General features: G+C 37.7%; 1 protein-coding gene and 1 long non-coding RNA gene across 8 annotated transcripts in view; one reads left to right on the top strand and one right to left on the bottom strand.

Moving 5' to 3' along the window:
• Nucleotides 1-17,846: 17,846 nt before the first annotated feature.
• LOC146873072 (uncharacterized) lies at nt 17,847-19,206 on the top strand. Its single transcript, XR_014982038.1, has 3 exons — nt 17,847-17,979; nt 18,277-18,386; nt 18,607-19,206. It is a non-coding gene; the product is annotated as an uncharacterized LOC146873072 (long non-coding RNA).
• The window catches only part of LOC118443181 (uncharacterized), a 181,235-nt gene continuing 176,050 nt past the window's right edge, over nt 18,958-24,142 (bottom strand). For all 7 annotated transcript variants that reach the window (XM_035869739.2, XM_035869740.2, XM_085656386.1 and 4 more), the window contains 3 exons: nt 22,058-22,299; nt 21,656-21,797; nt 18,958-21,574 (listed from right to left, as the gene is read on the bottom strand). In XM_035869739.2, the coding sequence (XP_035725632.2) occupies nt 20,799-21,574; nt 21,656-21,797; nt 22,058-22,299 (1,160 nt within the window). In that variant the 3' untranslated portion in view covers nt 18,958-20,798. The remainder of the gene's footprint in view (nt 21,575-21,655; nt 21,798-22,057; nt 22,300-24,142) is intronic.

Raw genomic sequence — 24,142 nt, 5'->3', positions numbered from 1 at the left:
GTAAAAAATGAGCCGACCACGTTATTACCGGTTTCGTTTGGGAGAAACACCGAATTTCTTCTCTGAGCTTCTATGAAAATCGGAATCTGAGAATTCAACTTTTAACGAACGAATTGATGTTCACGGGAAGGTAACAAATTAGCTTTTTTCCGAGGTTATTTTATTTGTATGCTTTACAAAATTTTTACACGATTGCACGAATCATCGTTATGTTCCAAGAATTTCAGACATTGTAATGAAGGAAATAATGTAACCGGTATCTTTCTATATGTTCTTTTGATCTTCGTAATCATACACAAACGAACATGTCATGCATCATGTCAAATGTTAATAAAACGTTACGATCAGTTATAAACGATGATGATTTTTATTCTACGAGTTCAAACATTAATAGAGCATTTTGATCCTTGATAACAAGCTAACCGACTTCATTCTTTTCGTTTATTCTTGCATAAGGTATTTGTAATGTCGACGTATGCTTAGCAAATATGTCGATATTGGATTACCGGTGACCATATTCGCGATTAGTCGTTTGTCATTGAACAGGTATAAGCGAGGAGCCTTCGGTCGAGCGAGCATCAGTAAATTTCTATTAACGGCGCGCGGCTTTCGAAACAATTGGCCATTAAATCGAACGGTCCCGCGGTAGATAATAACTGGCAATAATCAAGCGCCAGGGCCACCGGTTAGTTTCGACGCCGCTGTTGGGACCCTATTTTCCTCTCTCTCTCTCTCTCTCTCTCTCTCTCTCTTTCTCTTTCTCCCTCTCTCTCTCGCTCGCTTTCGTTCTCGCTCTTGCTCTTGCTCTCTTTCTCGCTCTCACTCCCTATCTCTCTCTCTCTCTCTCTCTCTCTCTCTCTCTCTCTCTCTCTCTCTCTCTCTCTCTCTCTCTGGTTCTATCTCTCTTGCTTGCTCTCTTTCGTTTGGTATAAGCGGAGCAAGCCGAGCATCGGTAATGAGAGGCCAATTAGAACACCCCGTCGATGGAATTATCCCTCGACGCTTCGAAATTCAAACTGGCTGTTGCCGACGCCGCTGCTTCGCTGCCGTGAGCGTTCCTCGTAATACCTTCGAGGCACGCAAAAGAGAAGGAATAAAAGGGAGGAGAAAAAGGAAGAAGGAGAGAGAGAGAGAGAGGGAGAGAGAGAGGGATGGAAATTTTGTCTCGTACCAACAGAGAGATTCGCGTTTCCTATCTTTGCTCTTTCTTCGAGAAAGAAAAAAGGATTCTTCTAAAATAGTTGGCTACCTCGATCGTTTAGAATATTATGCCGATTTAATGCGCGACGTTCGAGTTTGTAGCATTGTTAAGCTCGTTAGGAAAGCAATGTTCCAAACGATTCAAGAGAGGAAGAGAAAGTGAGAGAAAGAGAGAGAGAGAAAGAGAAAGAGAGAGAGAGAAAGAGAAAGAGAGAGAGAACTGGATGGAATCCTTTAAAGGAAAGGATTTTTAAGCCGCACGCTCGGATTATTAACATTTTAACCGACTTGTTGACCAAGCTCCCGAGTCTCTTTCTCTCTCCATCTCTTTCTTGGCTACAAGCCAATAAACTCGACAAAATTGTAGATTACAAGACAGCAACGACTAGCCCTTGGAAGAGAATTTCTTCATCGTGCCAACTTCATTCAACCGACTTTGTTATTGGTCAACGTGTTATTACGCTCGAGAAATATCCTTGAACTGTAACATTCTAATACACAGGGAAGGTAACGTTATATTTTTTATTGTTTTTTTTTTTTTTCTCTTATCTAATGTTACTTCCCATATCTTTTATGAGGCAACGATCATAGGCAGGGGACGACAATTTGAAGAAAACAAGCACATCCTTCATGAAATAATGGTGGTAACAAATATAGATGGCGATCGACGGAAAAAAGAGAGAGAGAGAGAAAGAGAGAGAGAGAGAGAAAGAGAGAGAGAGAGAAAGAGAGAGAGAGAGAAAGAAACGGAGGAGGACAGAACGAGTCGTTACTTCGGTCTCGCTTAATTTGCAGTCGCGTATAATTAACCGGTGTGTGAAAAACGGCTAGCCACCTGCTACCGTCGCCACGTAGTGCTCGCTCCAAGATTTATAGTTATTAATTTCGTAATAGACTCATCAACAAGTCAGCGTACATCGACGCATGCTTCAACATACATATACACATATATGTAGATATATACTAATGCGTATAAATACGTCCTGCGTTAGATTCGTCTAACGAAAACGTTTTATGGATAACGAATGGCCGAGCCAGTATTCCCTCTGGGAAAACGATTATTATGATTACTATGAAAATGCGTTCTGATATTATCCTGCTGATATAAAGAAAAATTTTATTCCATCTCGTATTTTCTACATTATATTGTGACACTATATTGCTATTTAAAACTCAAAGTCAAATGATCAAGTTAAATTGTAAATAGACACTTATATTCATATCTTCCGATTCAATCAAATAGATTTTATTCATTATATTAATTATATGTTTCTACGTTATGTTTTTATCCTTCAATTATTTTTATCGTAAAAAAAAAACAAAGCTTTTAAAGAAGTTAAATAGCTTTAAATTGCCATTGGAGATTACTTGTCTAGAAGTTGGAAGTATTAGACTCGAAGTTAGGTACTTTGGTGGGATCCATCGTCGAGTCATCGATGGGGCATTTGTCTTGTTTCGCCTTCGTTTCGCGTCGTTTACGGGGGCCGTTAACGGGGGCGTGCCGAACGGCCTTTGTCTTATCGTTGAATTCATGGTAACCGGAAGTAGACGATACTCGATATCACCCTTCAACGAACCGAACGCAAATTAATCGCCATTGACTGACCAACCCACAATAAAGTATGCGTTGTTACTGACGTCACTTTGACAGGTATATTTCGCGGACGATTAATTCATCCATGAAATTAAAATGTAGGCAGGTATTAATTATCAATAGTTAATGGTCAATTTCGTTCTTTCCATAATACGAATGGTAATTATTCTTGCGTGTTTAAGAAAAGTCGAAACAATGTTGGTATCTTCTGGTTGAAAAATTCTCGTTATTTGTAATAGAAGGCAAAGGATTAAATACAAGGTTGGAAAGTTAATTTTGATAAATTGTGAACAAGGATCTAACTTGTCTTGGGTTATTTGTACAACTTCCGGTCGAAGAGTTTGTTATCGATGAGACGTATTTAAACTCGCCAAGGATAAGAAGAAGAAAGAAGAAGAATACGAAGTGGATGAATGAAGACCGGCTACTCTATGATGTACATGTATACCTACACTCTTATATATCTCTATATGCATACAAGCGAGCGCGGCTCAGCCCATCGGCTCTGATTAATTTGTTAAGAACAAAAGGACGCGGCCCCGTTGGCAGCCGCACCGCAATCATTCGTGTGATTAATGGAGTAATGAAATCTCGTCTAACCTTTTAATGGAATCATGAGTTGCGCCAATACGTAACTCAGGCGAACGTAGCGGACGCAGCTGTCCGCTTCGCTATCTGTATCGGGAGGAACAATAGAGTGCTTGAAGATCATGCGATCCTGCTGCTTAAAATCGATTTTATTTCGATAACTTAGAATTTTCATTAACTAACATTCTTTTACTGACATACCAATAGTTATTCAAAAAAGTTCAACGACATATAAACTTCATGATATAATTAATTAATTGAAATACACATTTTCATAAACAAAAGAGAATGTAGCGAGTCGATTTGAAGGACGAGAAAGAAGAAAAAAAAGAAAAGGACCATAGATGGACCATAGGAAACCATAGAAGGAAAGATCGAAAGATATATGATCGTAGTTATCCCAATGATATTTCGACAGATCGGTCAGCATTTAGCCTCACAATGAAGACTTAATGTACCCAGTCGAGATTAATGATAAGGGCGAGTCCTATCGTATCTATCAAATAAATAATAAAGAGGAGTATCCTTCGCCGTTCGCCATTCTTGACGAGCACACGGAAAAGGTGTGAACTCTTTAAGACGAGGTGTTGGCTCGTCAGCAGTCAGGAAAGGTGTTGGGGCCACGATCATTTATTATCTCGAGATTGAATTTCTCCTCGGCGCAGCCAGCTCGCCTCGGTTTAATTAAAATATCGTTATGGGTAGGCGTGGATTCATGCCGCCGTATAGTATTTCGCCTCGTCTCTTTCTCTTTTCAAAAGGTATCCACGAGAAGAGAGAGAGATAGATAGATAGATATATATATATATACAGAGAGAGAGAAAGAGAGAGAGAAAGAAAGAAAGGACGAAGAAGGAGGTGGACGTGGGTAAAAGTATGAGCTTCCGTTATCTATCTTCGACAAGGATAGCTAATGATTCAGTCGAATAGACGACATAGAAAATTCGGAATATATTAAATAATATTGAGGATATCTTTTATTATTTTTCATTATATTTACGATTATTTATCGTTATCATCGTTTTCAACGATATGTCCTTTATACATCTTTTCAAATTACCTATCGAAAATATTTAAAAATATCCAAGGGAGGAATAGAGCAGTATCTGATTAACGTTAGGTGTTTTCAAAGTTCTACATTATTAGATATTATTATTATTATATTCGAAATCTTATCGAGAATACAGAATGGCACATCGATATCAGTGTACGTAAGCCACCAAGCGTATTTCGTACCATGATCGTTCCCAGAAGGATTCGTAATTAAACGAGGAGATCGCATTTCGATATACAGGGCCGTATCTCTTTGGAGCGGGCGCGATCAGTAGTGAGCAATCGTAAGCGCTCGAATTCAGCTTGGAAATCTCCGTCCGAGGAGAAAATATTATCTTACGATCCCTCGTAAATATCGCTCACTAATGCTTTATTAATCGATTAAGCAACGTTCTTTCGAATCGCATCCGTACCTAACCGATAAAATTTTTATCTTAAAATTCTACAGAAAATCTAATCGATTTATTATTTTTCTAAAATGTTTTAAAGCGTTTTATTTCTTGTATCGGAATTAGTTCCTGGAGTTTACCCACCTACCAATTATACCGTTAATCGGCCGACAAAGAACGTACGAGAAAATCGTTGGATAGTATAAGATGAAAAGAAGGATGATTTTGTTGAGATAGAAAAAGAGAGAGAGAGAGAGACAGAGAGCAAGAGAGTTTCGCGCCTATCGCGATGTCTTGCAGAAAGCCGGGACATGGGCTTAATTAAAAATTAATCGGCGTAAATTAATTTAAATGCAAAAAGAGCGCGCTCATAAGGCCCCCCGAAGAAAGAGTAAGAGAGAAAATAAGAAAAAGATAGAAACGGAGAATGCGAAAGAAAGCGAAAGAGTAAGAGAGAGAAAGAGAGAGAGAGAGAAAGAGAGAAAGAGAGAAAAAGAGAGAGAGAAAGAAAGAAAGAAAGAAAGAAAGAAGAAGAAGAAGAGGTGGAGCGACGTTTTTCGTGGGCGGGGCGACGGAGTTAGGCGATCGTTACGATGCCTAGCGGGCGATAATCGAAAAGCTCGAGCGATTCGAAACAAAAGAATCGAGATCGGACCCACGATGGCCTCTCAGAGTGGGGAGCAGGCCCCGCTTGGCTACGCTTGCTCCCTCTCGGCCTCGAACTGGTTCGACTTGGATCGTTAATACCTCGTTATCGCTTAGGTCAGGATCGAGCCGTATCGATCGCTCTTTTCGATCACGAAACGGACAATGGGAGAGAGAGACCGGGTCAAGCGTCTATGCTATAATAAACTTTTAACCGTTATTGCTTCTCCTTGCTATTGGCGAGCCTTAAAAGTAAAAATGTTCACGTTAGAAAGTAGATAGACACGTAAGAATTCCCTTTGGATTTCGTTGTCGATAATTAATCGGTCTCTTTATAATTAGATGAACGTCCGCTTGATTATCTGATTGTTTATTCGTTCTATAGTATTTCCTAACAAACGTATCGATCAACCTCCTACTCTAATTGATCGATTACCGGGACACTGATCGAAAGAAAAACGCTTAACTCTCGTCACTTTCAAAGTAATTATTTTCAATCGTAGAAATGAGCCGTGCAAAATGATTTGTTAGTTCGCTACTGTTCGTTCGCCTATCCTATGTTTCAAACGGAACGAATCCCTCGAATTGTCCATTATGCTATTTGCGAGGCACGAATTATGCACGCATTAGTATCATACGAAACGTTTAGAAAGGAGCGTACGGCGTACAATTTGTCGTCCCTGAAATATCGTTAATAATTCATTTATAAGCGTGCTACGTATAATTTAGCGGACGTAATTAATACATGGATATTAGAATTCTCTCGTGATCTTTGCACTTTGACGTACGTCTACGTGATACTTCGATCGTTCTTTCTTTCTTTTTTTTTTTCTTTCTTTCTTTCTTTTCTGTTCTTTTTAATTAGCATGCCGTATTAAATCACGTCATTAAGGATCTTTAAAGTTCCATTAAAAGTATTAATAAAAGATCTCGAGCGAAGCTCCTGCAAGTGGAGAAGCGTGCTCACGAGTTATTTGCGTAGAATCTACTCGCTGTGCTCACTCGCCTTAAGAATATTAAATCGTTGGAGGGTAAGCTTGAATTAGTATATAGGTGCATACTCGTAACTATTTTATGAATCAAGGTGAGTCTAAGATTTACGAGAAAAACTTTTGCGATATCGACTATTGTTTTTTTTTCTATTGACATCCTCCTATCTTTAGACTACGAACTTTGTTATATATTATAAAGCATTATATTCTAGCTCACCTTGAGTTCCTGTTAACTACCGGTTTGTCGTTAAGTTTGATGACTACGTGATAACCAAATGTTATCGCAAAATTAACGAGCACCGATAGCTCAAGTGAGTTAAAGAAGAAGAAAAAAGGAAAGAAAGAAAAAAAAAAAAAGAAAAAAGAAAAAAGACTTGATAGAAAAAATACAATACGGTTGGCACACCGATCGGAAATCGTTCTGTAATTAGTAGCTCGTTATCGTATCGAGGCGTGGGAGATTCTAATTGAGAGGACAGAACGAAGAACCGGCCTGATTAAACAACGTTCGAACTCGCTCCTTTCCTGGCTGCCCCACGGGGAACACCGATTATGAACGATTATTGAAAGCTCTTGCTCTTTCTCTCGCACTGTCTCTAACTCTCTTTCTATATTGCGTTTGTCAAACGGCACCGTAATACGGTTGCTCCTTGCGTACGGTCGATGCTAATTTAGATAACAATCTCTCTTACTCTTCCTGTTTCTTTTTCTCTTTCTTTATCTCCTCTTCTCCATTCGTCTTTTTTTCGATTAATCGCATACACGAGCAGTACAAGATATCACGTTTGAAATTAGATGCGACAAAGGGTACTTTGAAGTCTTCATTTGTGCCGTAAATAGAGTGACCGTGAAAGTATTGTCGTGGCTCCTCTCTGTGTAATAACTTTATATCAAAATGAAGTGGATTTTTATCAAGTATTTCGTTGAATAATTTATTAGAATAAAAGCTCATGTAAAATATAAAGAAAGTTTCAGAGGAATAATTTTTAAAAGTTGTTAGAAAAATGATTGCAAAAATGTTTCCTATATATATATATATATATATATAGAATACACGATATATTTATATACTTTGTAGAATCATCTTTTCGTATTTGAATAGTATTAACATCATTGTCAATAAATTTAAATTTAATTCATTTTTGGGACAGAAGAAGAAGAAAAAAAAGGGAAACTACAACAAAGGGAAGAAGAAAAGTTAAGGAAGAAACGGAAGAAAAATTTTTTTCTCTCGCATTTCTTGAGCAGCAAAAGGCATCGCGGCGTGCATAAAACGGCCATAAAACGCTAAACGGTTGTAAAGTTGCCGCCCCAAAACGCGCATACGAGGAGCTCGCCGTTTAGTCGGTTGTTGTGCCGTTGTTCTTAATGTTGTTGCCGTTATTGTTGCGACTCCTTTTTCTTGTAGCCAGTTCCAACCAAGGAGACATGCAGAGACTTCGACATTAAATCATCAGCGAGTGACCACGCCCTCTCTTCTGGCGGGACTCTACGATACGAAGCATGTTTGAAGGTTTTTATTTAAATCATCATTAAGCTCAACCCTGTATATTTTTCAAAAGGCACTCTTACAACACGTATAATACACGTAAAATTCCTTATCGAAATCTACAAACGAACGTAAAAATTGGAATTCAAAGATGACTTATACTCGATTCCTTTGTATCGTTTTTATTTCGAAGATAAATTAGGTTAGTTTCGTAGACGATAGGTCTAGATTTAGGGTAGAGAACATTTTCGAATCGAAAATAAAATGTTGTTCCGAGGCAGCCTCGATTCTGTAGACATAAAAAGCGTATCGCGATGTAGAATCGAATCAGAAGTACAGTGACCGGTCTACCTCGGACAACCAATCATCCGAGCAACCCAAGGAGGATACTATGATGGTGATGGTGAGGGCGACCAAGGGAACGCAATCTTACGTATCAATTAGCCTCACGGTCCGCGCGCGCGAGGGGCTTACCCCCCGCGGGCCTTTGACCGTTTGCCGCTTCGTCTTCGAGGTGTGAGAACCGAGACACGAACGGCGTGTACGTTCGTTTTACAACGTCTTCATCGGACCTTCTTCTTCTTCTTCTTCTTCTTCTTCTTCTCCTCCACCTTCTCTCTCTTTCTCTTTCTAGTCTTGGCGAAGGGTGCGAGAGCCAGCTGGACAGCCAGGTAAGGCCAGAAAGCCTCGGGCCTCATCCTCCCACCGAAAACCAATGTCGGAAACTTGATAGGTCATCCTTTCTTGGCGGGTGCAAGTTTTGGTAGCTGATGGCCCCTTGTAAATTAGTATATCGACATAAACTCCAAACGATATCGATTGCTACAAAAGAGAAGAGACAGTTATAATTGAACACGAATTTCGGTTCTACCGCTATATATTTAGATGACTTCGTGATTATTCACTGAACTGGTTGCTGTCGCGGTAAAGGGAGATGAAAAATAAAAAATAATTGTTAGTTAGCACAAATATAGTAATCATATTCTTAGCAACAGTTTTTTTAGTTTTCTCTAATGTCTTGAGTAACTTTCGTTGGTGTGTTCGATGATATCCTGGTAGCTGGTAGCTAATATCCCATTGTAAATTAGTATCATTTCGTATTCGTTGTGGTTTCATTGTCAGCGGAGTCTCAATCGTTGGATTAAAGTTAGGTCTGTAGAATGGGAATGATGATTTGAAATTGATGAACTCCCTTGGATATGTCCGAAGATGATAATAATCTCCCAATGAAATCCTGAGTAGGATTTAATTTCACACCTTACGTATCTCTTCTTGTAACATCTTCATTGGAGGTTGCTTGCATTTGTCGAATCGAAAGAGACCAAAAAGAAACATGCCGAGAGAAAGGAAGAGAAAAAGAAGAAGAGGAAGAAGGAAAAGAATGAGAAGGTGACTCGAGAAAGTCAAAGAACGTCCGAGAAGAGCTTTGAAAATTTCATCGTCATCTCCTACGGCGCCCGGTGTCGTGCCGCGATCAAACGAATGTCACTCGTATTAGCTTGATCACGCGTTCACCACTTCATACTGATTCGATGGGAAGTTAAATGGAATTAGACTAATGAAGAGACAGAATGAATTATGTTGACGTATATGCTTTTAATTGTAAGATCCTCGATAAATGTATTGACTGATGTCATTATTATTTATATGAATTAAACGGTATCGAATTAGGCTTTCTCATAGATAGAAAGGACATAATTTTGAATAAATTAATTTTTGATATTGCTTAAGATCTATTAAAAAATTCCAAATTTTCGAACAAATCATTAGCTAATTAACATACTTTAGTAATAGAATATTTATATTCCTGAATTAAGAAATAAAATCTATCTATTATTACATAAATTTATATTAATTGATACTTGTCATAATCATATAAGAAACGACAAAATATACATATTTCATGAAAATATTGGATAGTATGATAATTACTACTTTCGAGTCGTGAAGTATCCAAATTTATTCATGGGTCTCAATATATTCATGATCTCTCATCTTTAGAAATCTGGGCGGACATGAATCTGGTAAACTGAGTCCGTTGAGTTTCGATAAAATTTTATGAAGTTAAATTTTCGCTTTACGAGTACAGAGACGTATTAAATAAGGGTCAAGAAAACAAGATAAGAGAAAGAGAGAGAGAAAGAGAGAGAGAGTTCAATCTTTGCGAATGGTTTGACGTCGAGGGTGAACGGGGCAGTGGCTGGCACGATGTATTTCTTGGTAGGAGGGGGTGTTAACGAGTCACGATCGTTCTCTTCTTCGAGCAAAGGGATGAGACCTTTGTAGAGCCGTCCGCACGCCGCCGTGGTGCCAGGTGTTGCCTACATATAATATATTACTTAACACCCACGAAAAGGGACTCAATGGTGAACTCACCAGCAAGCCACGGGGGTCCATCTTATCCTAATCCATCCGGTTTTTGCATCTACCTTCTTTCATTCTTTCTCTCTTTCTTTCTCACCAACAAATCGTCGATCGTATAATTTCTTTTAAAAGATCTCGCGAGCTATATTAAATCTTTCCGCGTGACTCATTCATATTTTTCTTCTTATATCGTATTAAAACACCGCAACGATACAGTGATTCGCAAAATATCATTATATACATATCTATGTATATATGTATATATCAATCGAAGGATGACTAGTAAAGTGTAATTAGTCATGTGAAAAAATATTGATTGTCATTATCCTTAAAATTTTTGTTATAATAATACATAAAAAGATCGATGTATTTATTATACATACACATACGTAAGTATGTATTTTTAAATAAGAAAATGATTTCTTTTTTGGACGAAAGAAAGAAGTCAATCATAAATCTACGAAGTTTAAGGAGTTTAACAAATTCAGATGGCACGTTCGCACCTTTTGGCTGATTAGGCTGAGTATAATCTTCTTCGAGATCGTGCCGGAAAGACAGGAATGGGAGATGCGAATCGTTGTCGTTGTCGTCATCGTCGTCTCGTCGGAGAAGGACGGGCCTTTCTAAGAGAATGTGGTGGGGAGTTGCGAGTAAGAAAGTGGGGGAAAGGGGCAGCAGTTTTCTCTCTCTCTCTCTCTCTCTCTCTCTCTCTGTCTCTCTCTTTCTCTTTCTCTCTTTCTATCTCACTATCTCTCTATCTTTCTCTCTTGGAAGAGAGAGAGAAACCGATGCAGAAGGTGTCGGGCAATACTTTTCAGGTCGTCCGTCGCCGCTTGACGTCTTAATGCACGTCGAGAATAATCTCACCACCAATTTATTACACTCTTTCTCATTTCTTCCCTCCTTCTTCTTCCTCCACCCTCTCTTCTATCTCTATCTCTTTTCTCCCTACCACTTGAACGTGTTGCGCACCTACCAGGACCCTTCCTTTTATGCCTTCTCTCCGACAAGCTTCTCTTTCTCTCTCTCTCTCTTTCTCTCTCTCTCTCTTTCTCTCTCTCTCTCTTTCTCTCTTTCTCTGTCTGTCTGTCTGTGCTGTTCTATCCTCTTTCTGTTCCTCCCTTTCTGTTCCTTTCTCTTTCTCTCTCTCTTTCTTTTTCTCTTCATCTGCAGCCCTTCTTCGTCTTTTGCTCTTCTCTCTTCTTCTCTTCTTTCTTTCTTTCATTTATTTTCTTCCTTTTTTTCATTCCAAACCGCCGCATTCTCTACCACTCGGTCTCGCACCTAATAGAATACGTAATTTGAATTTTTGAATTATACCGCGGGCTCGTACGAGGTAGAAGGACCCAGGGTATTTCTTCGTTGGTGCCGAGAACCAATCGGGCGACAGACGCACCGCCCGATAAATTTATGAACTTTATGGAGAATTTCTTTCTTTGTATTTTTTTCTCCCTTTTTTTCTTTTTTCTTTTTTTTTTTTTCTTTGATTTCTTCCTCCAGAATGTTCAACCGATTACAAAGAATACGATTTTGATTCCCACCTGTGAATTTCGTGAAGCTCCGTTCCTTTTCTTCTTTCGTCAAATCGCACGTTTGCAAACTCGTCATCAAGAGGCTGCAACTATTTCTTTCTCACTCTAGCGATCTAATTTTAACTGATAGATCGGCACACCTGGTCGGTGGTTCTTAATGAGACCGTGAAGAGATTATCCAAGGTCATTGATCTTGGATGACGAAGTGGTCTGTAAATCTTCTCTCGGCATAATCATTTAATAAGGGGTCTTCGTGTAGCTATGCGAGCCCAACACTTTATTTATAAGCGAAGGTTAACGTAGCCACGATTCTGTCCTCTTACGTTCATAAATAATCATCTTGGGATTAAGTAGGAACGCTCGCCGTTTAAAATCTCTACTCTGGTCCGGTCCCAAGTATCCGGAAATTTGGGCCGCAGTCTTTCTGAATCGGGACTTTGAAGTGACCCGACGCGAAACGAGCACCCGTTGGATAAGTAGAAAAATGTCAAGCAAAAAAAATGTAATCCCGATCCTTTCTTCTCTTTTTATATACCTCTTTCTCTCTCTCTCTCTCTCTCTCTCTCTCTCTCTTTTCCTTTCTCCCTCTTTTTGTCGATGATTTTCTTTAACGAGTCGGCTTTGCTTTTACATCGATCAAGAATCTTATCAAGACTCTTTGTTGTTGAAAATAATGTAGACTCTCCCTCTCTGTCTAGAGAGGTGAGAAAGAAAGAGAATGGTTTTGCATTCGTTGGTAAGAAACGTCGTCGTTGTCCGTTTGTGGCGAGACGGGGTGTGCAAAAAACAAGAAGACCCCAATGAAGAGGAAGAAGAAAAAGAAAGAAAAAATGTAAAAGAAAAAGAAACAGAGACAGAGAGAGAGAGAGAGAGAGAGAGAGAGAGAGAAAGAAAGGGAAGAAGAAGAAGAGGCTACGACGCGGCAGCTGTTGGCCAAATTAAGTGATCATCTCGTCATCATCAGTGAGGCCGCCACAAGCCGAAGGAACGAGTCTCCCTCTCTTTCTTTCTCTTTCTCTTTAGAGTCTCTTGTAGCCGCGTACCAGTCCCACGTTACTGCCATGTTGTTGCTGAAGCGATAGGCTCTACAAACCCCGTGAAATTAGCATCGGTGGATTGTAAAGGTAGAGCGAAAGGGAAAGAAGAGCGGCGCACGTTCCAAGCTTCGATGCAACCTGACAAGTGACAGTGTCCTGTGTGTGTGTGTGTGTGTGTGTGTGAGAGAGAGAGAGAGAGAGAGAGAGAGAGAGAGAGGGAAAAGATTCAAGAATGAATGGTCCAAGAGGATAGAAACATGTACAGAAGACATCGTATCCGTTCGGATTTAATAAGCGCGACCCATAATCGTGGTATTTACGAGCGACACCAGAACTCTCACCGCGAAATTAAATTATTGTCGTAAAAAAAGTTAGTCGACGATCCTGTTGGTGCTGACGATCTCAATCTCAATGTTTGAAACTTTGTTATCAACGACGACACCGAGTTGTAAAGAACGTATTGAATTTTCAAATTCGAAGAGAAATGAATTGGAGGAACTTATATCTGAAATCTTCTTTTATTTTTGTTATTTTTCATAAATATCTTTATTATTACAATCGATGCTGACATTGAAAGCTTGCAAAAATTTGATTAGCTTTCGTGAGAAGAAGAAGAAAAAAGAAAAAATTGTATATATCTAAATATATCTACATGTGTATATAAGTTACTACTATTAGCTTATTCGCTAACGAAGCGATTCGCGATACGTTTTCCGGTTCTCCGTCGAAGAACGTTGAAATTTATGTCGCATAAATTCGAGATTATAACTTGCCTTGGTGACTCCGTACCTATTTCCGATGGCATTTAAATTTCATTCGGTAGAAGAAATTGATAATCGACGAAATACAAGTCATTGGATTATGATAATGAATAGTAATATTTTAATTGAAAAAAAAAGAAAGCGATCTAGAAATGATTTCGTAAAGTAAAAAAAAAAAAAATACATCGGGAGAAAATTCAATAGTCGATCGAATCGTCGAGGATACTTGAGAAGTGAAGACAGAGTAAAAACTTGTACTTGGTAGAGTTGGTGGACGTTTCTCTTTCACATAAGACGCTCGACTAGTGACTTTTTTTCCTAAGGGTGAGAAACTAGAAAGAGAGAAAGAAAGAGAAAGAGAGAGAAAGAGAGAGAGACAGAGAGAGAGAGAGAGAGAGAGAGAGAGAGAGAGAGAGAGAGAGATAAAAAGAGAGAGAAAGGAAGGGAAGGAAAAAGGAAAAAAAATGGGGTAGAGTGAGAGATTAGGTTATACGTTTTCCAGGAGAGTCGGCGTTGAAACAATGAACCGACCAACCGGCGTGGTTCGTGCAAATCTCCAAGCTTAGCGCCTCCATTGTCACCCCCAACGTTCCTCCAACTACCCTCGTTGCGCTGCGGAAGGGTGCTCCGCGGATTTAGACGGTCCTGTCGCCATAGCAACTGCAGGCGGCGCTTACCTCTCGAACTTGCTTGAACCGTATTTGGACGCTAGAAGCCACGATACTTTCGACGACCAATTTTCAAGGACGGTCACGATGAATTTGTCGTAAAATGTTCAATGGTCCTTCAGGAAAATTTATTCTTATAGAAAATCTTGACGAGGTTAAGAAGCCGAATGAAAGATTATGTGATTATTAATTAATTTAAAGAAATAATAGATAATTTTATATATTAATTAAAAAATTTGTCAAAATTTTGTCAAAAAAGTACGAACTTTGGAATGAATAATTGTATCGAGTGTCAAGATGTCCAACGAAAATGACTCGTAGGAAACTCTTTGGAGTAACCCTCGGGATAAAGAAGAGAAAATAGACTTCGAAAAAAGTCGAGCCTTTTGTCTGGCAAATGGAGACGTTTTCGGAACATTCATTCGTCCGTCGTCCGACAGGATGAAACGCCGAGAAGGTTATTTTTTCCATTTGCCCTCGAAGTAACCTATCCTGACCCTTGCTCTTGGCAACCCTCTTCCAACTTTTAGGAATTTTACGCGTTTATCATGCCCTCGGAAACAACCGTAAAGCTCGACGTGTTTTTCCGTTTCATTTTCAAACTTTCCTCACCTCGATGGAATAATTTCGGTGATCCAAGAAAATCTTAGGGGAATCTCGGTGCAGATGAATTCTAAAATCTGAAAACATTTATCTTTTATAGACCATATACGGAAAAAGTCTATCATTCTTAAAATGTTGGCGATCATGATCGAACGTATTTCTACCTTCATAAAATTTAGTGAAAAAGAATAAAAAAGGAATACTTAGATGAATTACATCAGAAGGTAATCAAAGGTCGCAAATCACCGAAACCGTAGTCCAGGCTTGACGTTAAAATCCGTGCAGATAAGGGCGGTAGCCTCGCCCGGGGCTTGCAATTCCCTAAAAAGCTCTGGTTTTACGGTAAAAAGAAGTGAATGGCCGAAAAATGGGAAAAATGTTTCGCAGATAGAAGCAAACTGCGGTCAAGCGTATTTACTTCACTGCCATTCTACTCTTTCCTCTAGAAATTCTCCGAAATGAAATTAGCCTAGAAAGCCGTCCACGATTGTAACTACCTCGCGTGCTATCTATGCGTAAACTTTTCTTTTATTTTTATCCGAAAGGAAAGTACAAATTTATTTTTGCCTACATTATAGAAAAGAAAATAAAATCTTAAGTGAAGCCTGTCCATAACGTATTAATTAATAGAAATGATAGTAGATAATTGACGATTAGTGATAATTAATGCGGAAGAAACTAATAAAGAGCCTCGGAAGTATTTAAAACTAAACTGTCAGGTTCGTTGGAATAACGTAGGTGAAAGAATATAAAAAGAAGATCGGTGGTCAAGTATAGTAATCAAGTGTGCAAGAGAGAGAGAGAGAGAGAGAGAAAGGAAAAAAGAATAGAAAAGTAGAAAACGTAGACCCCGCAGCAGACAAGCGGCACTGGAGCCAGGAGTTGCTGCCAAATGAAATTATCCTTCGAAAGCACCAGCAATCTCGAGGGTTAATTCCGCGAGAGAGGGCTGGTGGAAGAGGCTCGCGCTGTTTGTTATCGTGCAACATCGGTATCACTAGCGGGCAACGTTGCCTCAGGCTGACCATAATTTAATACCGGCCACTAATACGTTCCCTCCATCGTTCTCTTGACCAGATAAGAGTACCACCCCTTCGTTCGTTCTACTTGCGTTCACGGGGTGAGTGTATGTATAGTGATCTCTCGACGTTCGAAGGTAACCACATTTACTCGTCTAACACGATCGACTATCATTTGTTTCACAGCTTAATGATAATTGGTAACGTGATGGATTCTATCATTATATCAGCTTCAGGTAAGACCGATGATGCGTAGTTCACTGACTTGATTTGGATTTGATATTTAAGTTTCTATTTTCTTTGCGAATATATGATGTTTCATCTGTTTGTCTACGTCTGTATGACAAATAATATAGAAAAGCTCAAAGAAATGTATCCTTTTAATTTGGAGCATGATAAAGACTAAAGGTATAAGGGACATCTTAAGACCCAAGGGAAAGGTGGATCTACGTTGTTCTGTTGAGACACTGGAGTTATGAAAAAAGAGAAACGAAGTGGAAGCAAAGTGGAGCGAGGTACATTCATCATAAGTTATTAAACAAGGTAACAAAAGGCCACGGTGACTACGGAGGGTGTGCGAAAAAAAAAGAAAGAAGAAAGAAGAACGAGAAACGGACGGAAGAAGATAGAATCGGCTAACCGGTAGACTTTCTGCGATGATAGATGGCCAGAAGGATTAAGATATTCTTCGACTCTCGACGCCCTTCCTCTTCTCGGAAATGTTGTTCCGGAATAAAGAAGACGGTAGATAGAGTAAAAAAATTTTGTAGAAGATAAATACAAAAGTATTGTATCACTTTTATCGAAATATTTGTTAGAAATATTTGATCGACATTTAAACAAGTTCGTTCAACAGTAGATAAATGAAGATAGATTTATTAATTTTCGATTAAATTATGTTTTGTGCATTTATGCATGTAGAAAAAAAATTTCTAATATTATATGTAGACTAATTATTTTTCGAATCCAGTTTATAATGTAACAAAAAAAAAAGGAAAGAAAAAGAAACCTTTAGAGTAGTAGAATTAAACTAAAAAAAGAAAATGGTCAGAATAAAACGATTCTTTATCATTAATTTGATATGTTACAATATATGAACAATTTATGAAAAAGAATAAAAATATTATGTTACATTATGGACACCCATTCACATGTCAATTTCGTTATGAAACTTGTCGAATCAAAAATGTTCCGAAGAAGAAGTGGTGGTCGATGATTAACGCGACTTTTGTAGGCACATTGAAGAGGGATATTCGTGTTTTCGGATTCGAGGGATGGGTTGGCAAAAGTTGGAGCTTGAACAAGAACGTGCCTTGCTGGCACACTATCATCCTACCATAGCACAACACAACCCTCTATTTTCGATTCTCTTCACCCTCTACGTCCTACCTATACTCCTCTTTCTATCTGCAATCCTCCGACGCGGCACCTACCCTCTCGTACCTGTAACATCAATTAAAATTCTCGTGGTCGATGCGCCGCTGTTTCGTGCGATCGTACGCCGTTTTTAATTGGATTAGAGCGAGACGGCTAGAGGGAGAGTACCCGTGGATGCCAACCGGTGGATGAAGAGGAAGAGATAGAGGAGGAAGGAGAAACGAGCTGAGGGTGCGAGATTACTGAAAGGGGTTCGTTGGATATTCGAACGAGAGGGTTGATAGTAAAAGAGAAAGAGAGAGAGAGAGAGAGAGAGAGAGGGAGAGAGATAGATAGAAAGATGATCGTCACAGGTAAATAACAGAGACAAACAACATTCCATATCTTTTTTCATTGCGATCTATGCCAAAAGTAATGCTAGATAAATTTTCGATAATAAATAAATAGACAAGAATTTTATATGAATTAAATAATTGTTATTTCTAAATTGAACATTTTTACTTTGAAAAAATAAATACTTTTTTCTATTTTAACTAGACGCACTAGATAGGCACATAAGCACGCAATGAATGTAAGCACGTGTGTATTCGAGATTGTACAAGATTTGTAAGCAACTTTGGAGATCTTGGCAGACAAGCTAGGTAACTTTGATGAAGACACGTTGTAAGGTATGAATATTATAATAAGGATAGTCGTAATAGGTTTACTATTTTAAGAACGTACGGAAAGATATTCCTAGAAGTGGTTAGAAATCAAATTTAAACTTCGTACGTGTTTCTCTTTTATAGGTATATATATATATATATATATATATATATATATATATATATATATATATGTATATATATAGGGTATATATGTACACATACCTATAAAAAATATATATGTGTGTATGTATGTATATATGTATATGTATATATATATATATATATATATATATATATATATATATATATATATTTCAGAATTTAGTTGAGAAGTAACTTTGTAGAAGATCCGGCATCTTCGTTTACTTGTCAGCTATTGTCGATGTCAGAACGAGAGAAGCATATCGAAGAAACGTGCCAGTACTAAGGTATACGCGTCTCTTTTATAGACCATTAAGTCTTTCTTGGAAGTTTTCAATGTAGACCTTCCTAGTGTCCGTCTAATATAAATAAATCATTCGGTCGGTGCGTTGAAAGCGCGCTAAGCCGCCCCGAGCTCGCTTCACGCTCGTATCTGCATTCGTAACATGCGGCATTAATTATGTATTCAATAAATTTTAACCGCATTGAAATGAATTCAAATTGCAGATTAATATTAAACGATGTGCTCTAATTGGCCGGGCAATTATGCGGTGTTAATTAAACATTAGGAGTGGGCCGGTCCAGCCGGATAATGCAAACATGGACGAGCCATCTAGCGAAACCTTTCTAAAATTTACCTCGATCCTCTTACGCCATCTACTTGCTAGATTATCATGTTAACGATTAAATAATGAAAAATTTGTCACTAAGTACTATTTCGGCTACATTTCAGAATTCCTCCTGATCCAAAGTTTACGTTAATTCTGTGAATATAAATCGCTTGATTATTTTTAGAAAAATATCATTTTACTTACCGTTATTAACAGGGATGGGAAAATAAATAACACATCTCAACTATTAATTTGTAATTTATGGTACTGGACGACGAAAGGAGACGCCTTCATTTTTACAAAAGAAACATTTTATTACATTCAGCTACGATCATAATATAATAATATATGCAGTGCAAAGTGACATATACAACGTATGGTTCAGTTTAAAAAAGAAAAATTGCCGTTTAATGTCAGTTTTCGTTTTTCGAAACTGTTCGAATATTTTCGGCATCCTTGATTTCTTCCCTCGATGAGAAGTGTTCTAAGTAAACGAAAAAATAGAAAAAGATATAAAATAAATATAAAGTTGATGAAAGTAAATGGCAGTCAGCTTATTATTATTATAGATAACATAAACATTTTCCTTTGCCCTGATATGTCAGAAATCGGTGAATACGATAAAAGACTTTGCCACAGACCGGATACGTAATAAGTATAAATATTATATGAGTAACGTGCTCTTTAATTACATTTATTACTGTTAACATATTACTGTTGATATATTGCGTGTACGTCATTTTATGAATCATATAATTTTGTTTTGTTAAGGTTGAATATCTCGTCGTTTCATAGAATCAATAATTTAGATTTATTTCAGTTACCATAATTATTAGTTAAAGAACGCTATACCAACGTACACACATATTCTAATAATAATGGAAACGTGTCAGTGGCAATTTCTTTCACGTCGAACATAGAGAGTCTTATTTATTACTCGTAATGTTCCTCTTAATAAATACGATTATACGTGTTCATATCACGTAACTTAACGAAATCGTATCGACCATCAAATATATTACAGCGTATCGATTACTTAAGTTTACTTTCTCGATTACGATTACTTATAACTTTGTTCCGTTGATTATGCTTTCGAAACATGAGTGAAAATTATGATTTGATTATGATCAAATTTAATGATTACGTATTTACGTTAATCGCGGTTCACATGATTTTCAATACACCATAGATGTTCGTTAAATTCTGAAGTATAAACGATAAATCATGAGAATAATAACGTAGAACGTATTAAGCAATGATTGCAACGATTATAACATTGGGCAACTTGTTTTTCTTTGATTACGAGTAGTCAGTCGACTTAATACTTCTGATATCGCAAAGGATCACGAACTATTTCTTTTAACGTGAGAGAGGAGTTTTGTTGTAAATAGCACGTGAAACATTGCCAGTGAATAGAACATGGTATTTCACCATCTCTTATGGTGTATCATTTACACTTACGCTACATCTATGTTAAGCAAACTACTATTGCGTTTCTTCCTTCATATCGTAACTTTTTGATCATCTTTTCTCATTAGTAGTTAGATTAATATTAATTTCATGAATGTCAGATACTTCGATGATCCATTTCGCTTAATATAAATTTATCGAAGATCCATTTTGCTTTCTCCTTACATTGACGTCTTATATATCTAACTTTTAGGATAAATATTTTATGTACATATTTTTGATCCAATGTGCGGTTGAGTGACCGTTCATCATTTTGGTATATTCAAGTTATGGCATCGATTCGTATGATATTTTTTTATGATTACAAGATAACTTTTATCACAACATTAGTAATAAAATTTTGATCTTTTCTTGTATTATTGGACAGGGATATTATCACAGGAACTTGTAAATCCGACTGTGGGTAAATTATCACGCGTGATACGGCAGTGATCTGAATTGGAAACGGTTAGGGATCTGCACTATCGACCGATGCTAATGTTGCATTCATTGTCCGCTTAAAAACACCCTTCCTCCAACCCGTTTGATAAAAACGCCGCTGAACAATTCTCTTTATTCGAACTAAAGCGGCGTTTCCTCCTCGTGGAGTTACCTTGGGGTCGGAGGAGGTGGTGGTGGTCATACGGCACTGCCTGCATAAAATCCGGCCTTTCCTACTAAACCAGAACCGCGTTTCTTCTTCTCACATTCCATCGTACTGAAAGTATTTTGCGCGATTTGAGATTTTCGTTTTGGATTCTGCAAGGTCATACTTCTTTGACTCGAATTAGAACTGGAGCTGGTACCAGGCTCGGATACCCTTAAAATACCAGAATGTATCGTACCAAAGTTTTGATAAATATATTGCGATTGGATCGCTGATACTGACGTATTCTGATGTTTCAATGTGATAGGTACAGTTTGTCCGGCTAAGCTGTTGTAGCGTGTATCATAGCCAAGAGGTGTATCCAGTAATGATTCATTCCTCTCGGGATATCCTGCGAGCCTAGAATCAAGAAGACCTTCTTTCTCAGCGAAACCACTGAGTCTGGAATCAATGACGTTTGGTTCTGTAGCTCTAGCTGCGAATTCCGTATATCGCGGTTCTTGACCAAGAATTTGTTCTTTGTTCTCAGTAAATGCAATCATATTTTGTCTCGAATCTGATAAAATCCTTGAGTCAATCAGACCTTCTTTATCGGCGAAGCCGCTTAACTGTGAGTCGACAACATTGGCATCTGGCTTATCGACGTAAGTGTATCGAGGGTCGGTATTCTTTGGATCTGGATAAGCTGGAAGAACGTGGGAGAGATCTGCTTTATCCACATAGCTGATTGCTTGCGGGTTGGAGGCACAAATGTCAGGGGCTGACTTACACAGTAGAGAAGTTCCTTCTTCTGCTACTCTCTGGGGAACTAAAACATTAATTGCATTTTTATTTAGACATTCTTTCCATTCATAATTATTAAAATGTTTGAATATATCATGCGTAATACCGAGTACACTTTTAGTAGGTTGGTTAAATCCACGAGTCTGAGGTGGACCTGGCGACTTTTGATGTGCTCTGATGAGGTACTCCGAGCTTACACCTCTTTGCTCTCTCAGTTTTCTTTCTGCTCCTGGTACCATAACTCTCACCTAAAAACGAAAGAAAAATATAGACCATATTATGAAGAAAAATCCAACAAAGATAATATTTCATGATTAAGTGAAACTTTCAACGTAGCATTACGAGTCTCTACTTTCTTTCACTTTCCAACTTTTAATGTTTCATAGTAAAATATCTTTGACCTTTCATTCATTATAAAACTTTCTATATAAAACATATTTTATATTTTATAATAATGATAAAGCATTTCGTATCGACCGATCGAACTTTGGAAAGTTGAAATATTTACCATATCTTCGACTGTTGGAAATCGTGCCATATATCCAGACATAGTTAAAAGTGCAGCTACTTTGGCCAGGATGAGTGCTAATCCCGAGAGTTGTAGACACCAACCATAGTGATACTGAGGTAGACCGTTATCGTCTGTTTGCATATTTGCCGTGGAAGGTAGACTATATTTCCGAGGTAATTCTAATGACGCGTCAGATAGAGCTGATGCTAGTACTATCAATCCACCACCTAACAATAGTCCTGTAATACATATAAAACATATATATTAATTTATAACAATAATTCTGCTTTTGTAATATCGTTATAATCATGATTGACGGATTATATAAACTATTTAACAAATGACTGATCTTTTTAAGGGGAGTTAAATTTTCTCGAAACTTTTAAAAGATTTAGTAACTCGAAGAATTTTTTCCATTTGTCGTGGGAACGTTCACTAGTCGGATGTTAATGTAGAATTGTAAAGTACGATAACCGAGACAACAAAACTCAAATTCATCCTTTTTAAAGTTCTTTCTACTTTATGTACGTTAAGATCGTAAAACAAGTACAACAAATAGAGTCTGTTTGGTCCTTTCTTTGTGGTCGTTTCAAAAGGATTCTTTCTAGCCTTTCTCAGACACAAACAATTTTTCTCTTTTCTTTTTTCCTTCAACCATTTCCTCCTTGTTCGTACACAGAGTGGAACGTAAAAATTTGCATAAGCGTAAAATGAAAGTCCTCGAGCTTGCAAATTGCTATTGTAAAAGTGACCCAATTTTATTAATACTATTCTGAGTTTCTTTCAGATCATTTTCAATGAGAAAAATCGCACATATGTAGTTACAGAACTATGGTCCTCAAACATATACAAAAAAGAAAAAAAAAAATAGAAAAGAAAAGAAGAACCAGCATGTTGCGCGTTAAAACATTTCTATATGTATATTTTTTTTCTCGAACATCTCGAGCAACTATTTTACAGGCATCTCCGAGAAGATATTTTCAGCCTAAGGCTGTTTATCAATTAACCCTGGGTGGTAAGCACGACCCAGTTTAACGAGAATCCCTCTATGCGCTGTGTTGTGTTGTTAGAAGTGGGTAGCTTTGGAAAGCTGCTAATTGTGGAGAGGAAAAAGGGGAAAGAAGTTGGGACTCGTTAAGGAACGCTGAGTGTAAGGGAAGATAGTGTATATAGTATCTAGAATCTTTAACAAAAGCTCAGGCTATTCAACGAATTCATAATCTCAAGAGCTTCAATCATTTTTCTTTTTGAGAATAACGTCTTTCAAGGATGGAGTTAATAATGTGAAAGATTCAAAGTATTTGATATCTTTTTCCTTTCGTACGTCTTTAACGAAAGCAACTTGATCGGGATCTTTCGCAGTTGAAGATGAAGATCGAAAGATAAGAGTTAATCTTCCACGAAAGAAAGAAACTCTTTACGATTGTGAACAAAGGAGACATTTCCCCTGGACGTGCCATAATATAAAGGTCGAGGGGTGAATTGTAAGAATACAAAAGGGATGAGAAAAACGATATATTGTTTCTTCGACCTCAACGATATATTTCATATTTTATTACATACTTATATGTACCATTTTCATTCATTTCTTCACGCGGTAAGTAAGTAAGTCGTTAAACGACATCAATAAATAAGCGAACATTAAATATAAATCATTAGAGAAAATCTTCAATGAATATTTCATAAAACCCATGTTCTTCGCCACATTTTATATTCATTTAATTTATAATTTATGCATCTTTTTGATATGATAAAATAACTGTAGCCGTACAAAAGAATATAAATAAACATGCCGAACCGGGATAAGTGGAACAAAAATGAATGAATCTTCGAGGGAAAATCTTTCTTTGACGAGAGTTCTTTCTTCTCTTGGTTTCAAACATCTAGGCCAATATTCATAGCACTTGGCTATCCATACTTGAAAAAAGGACGTTAGTAGTTTCGAGAACACGAAAGGAGCCAAGGATGGTTGTTGATGTCGATATTGAACGAAGAGATCCGTCATATCTGCCATGCTCTCTTGCCTTTTAGCCTTCTGCGTTTATTTTCAGTATGCACACATACACAAATATCACTATAGTA

The sequence above is a fragment of the Vespa mandarinia genome, chromosome 4 (assembly GCF_050613455.1).
Source record: "Vespa mandarinia isolate Hongniang chromosome 4, ASM5061345v1, whole genome shotgun sequence".
NCBI classification, from domain to species: domain Eukaryota; kingdom Metazoa; phylum Arthropoda; class Insecta; order Hymenoptera; family Vespidae; genus Vespa; species Vespa mandarinia.
The sequence above is the reverse complement of the archived record's forward strand: the minus strand, read 5'-3'. Positions and strand labels throughout refer to the sequence as shown.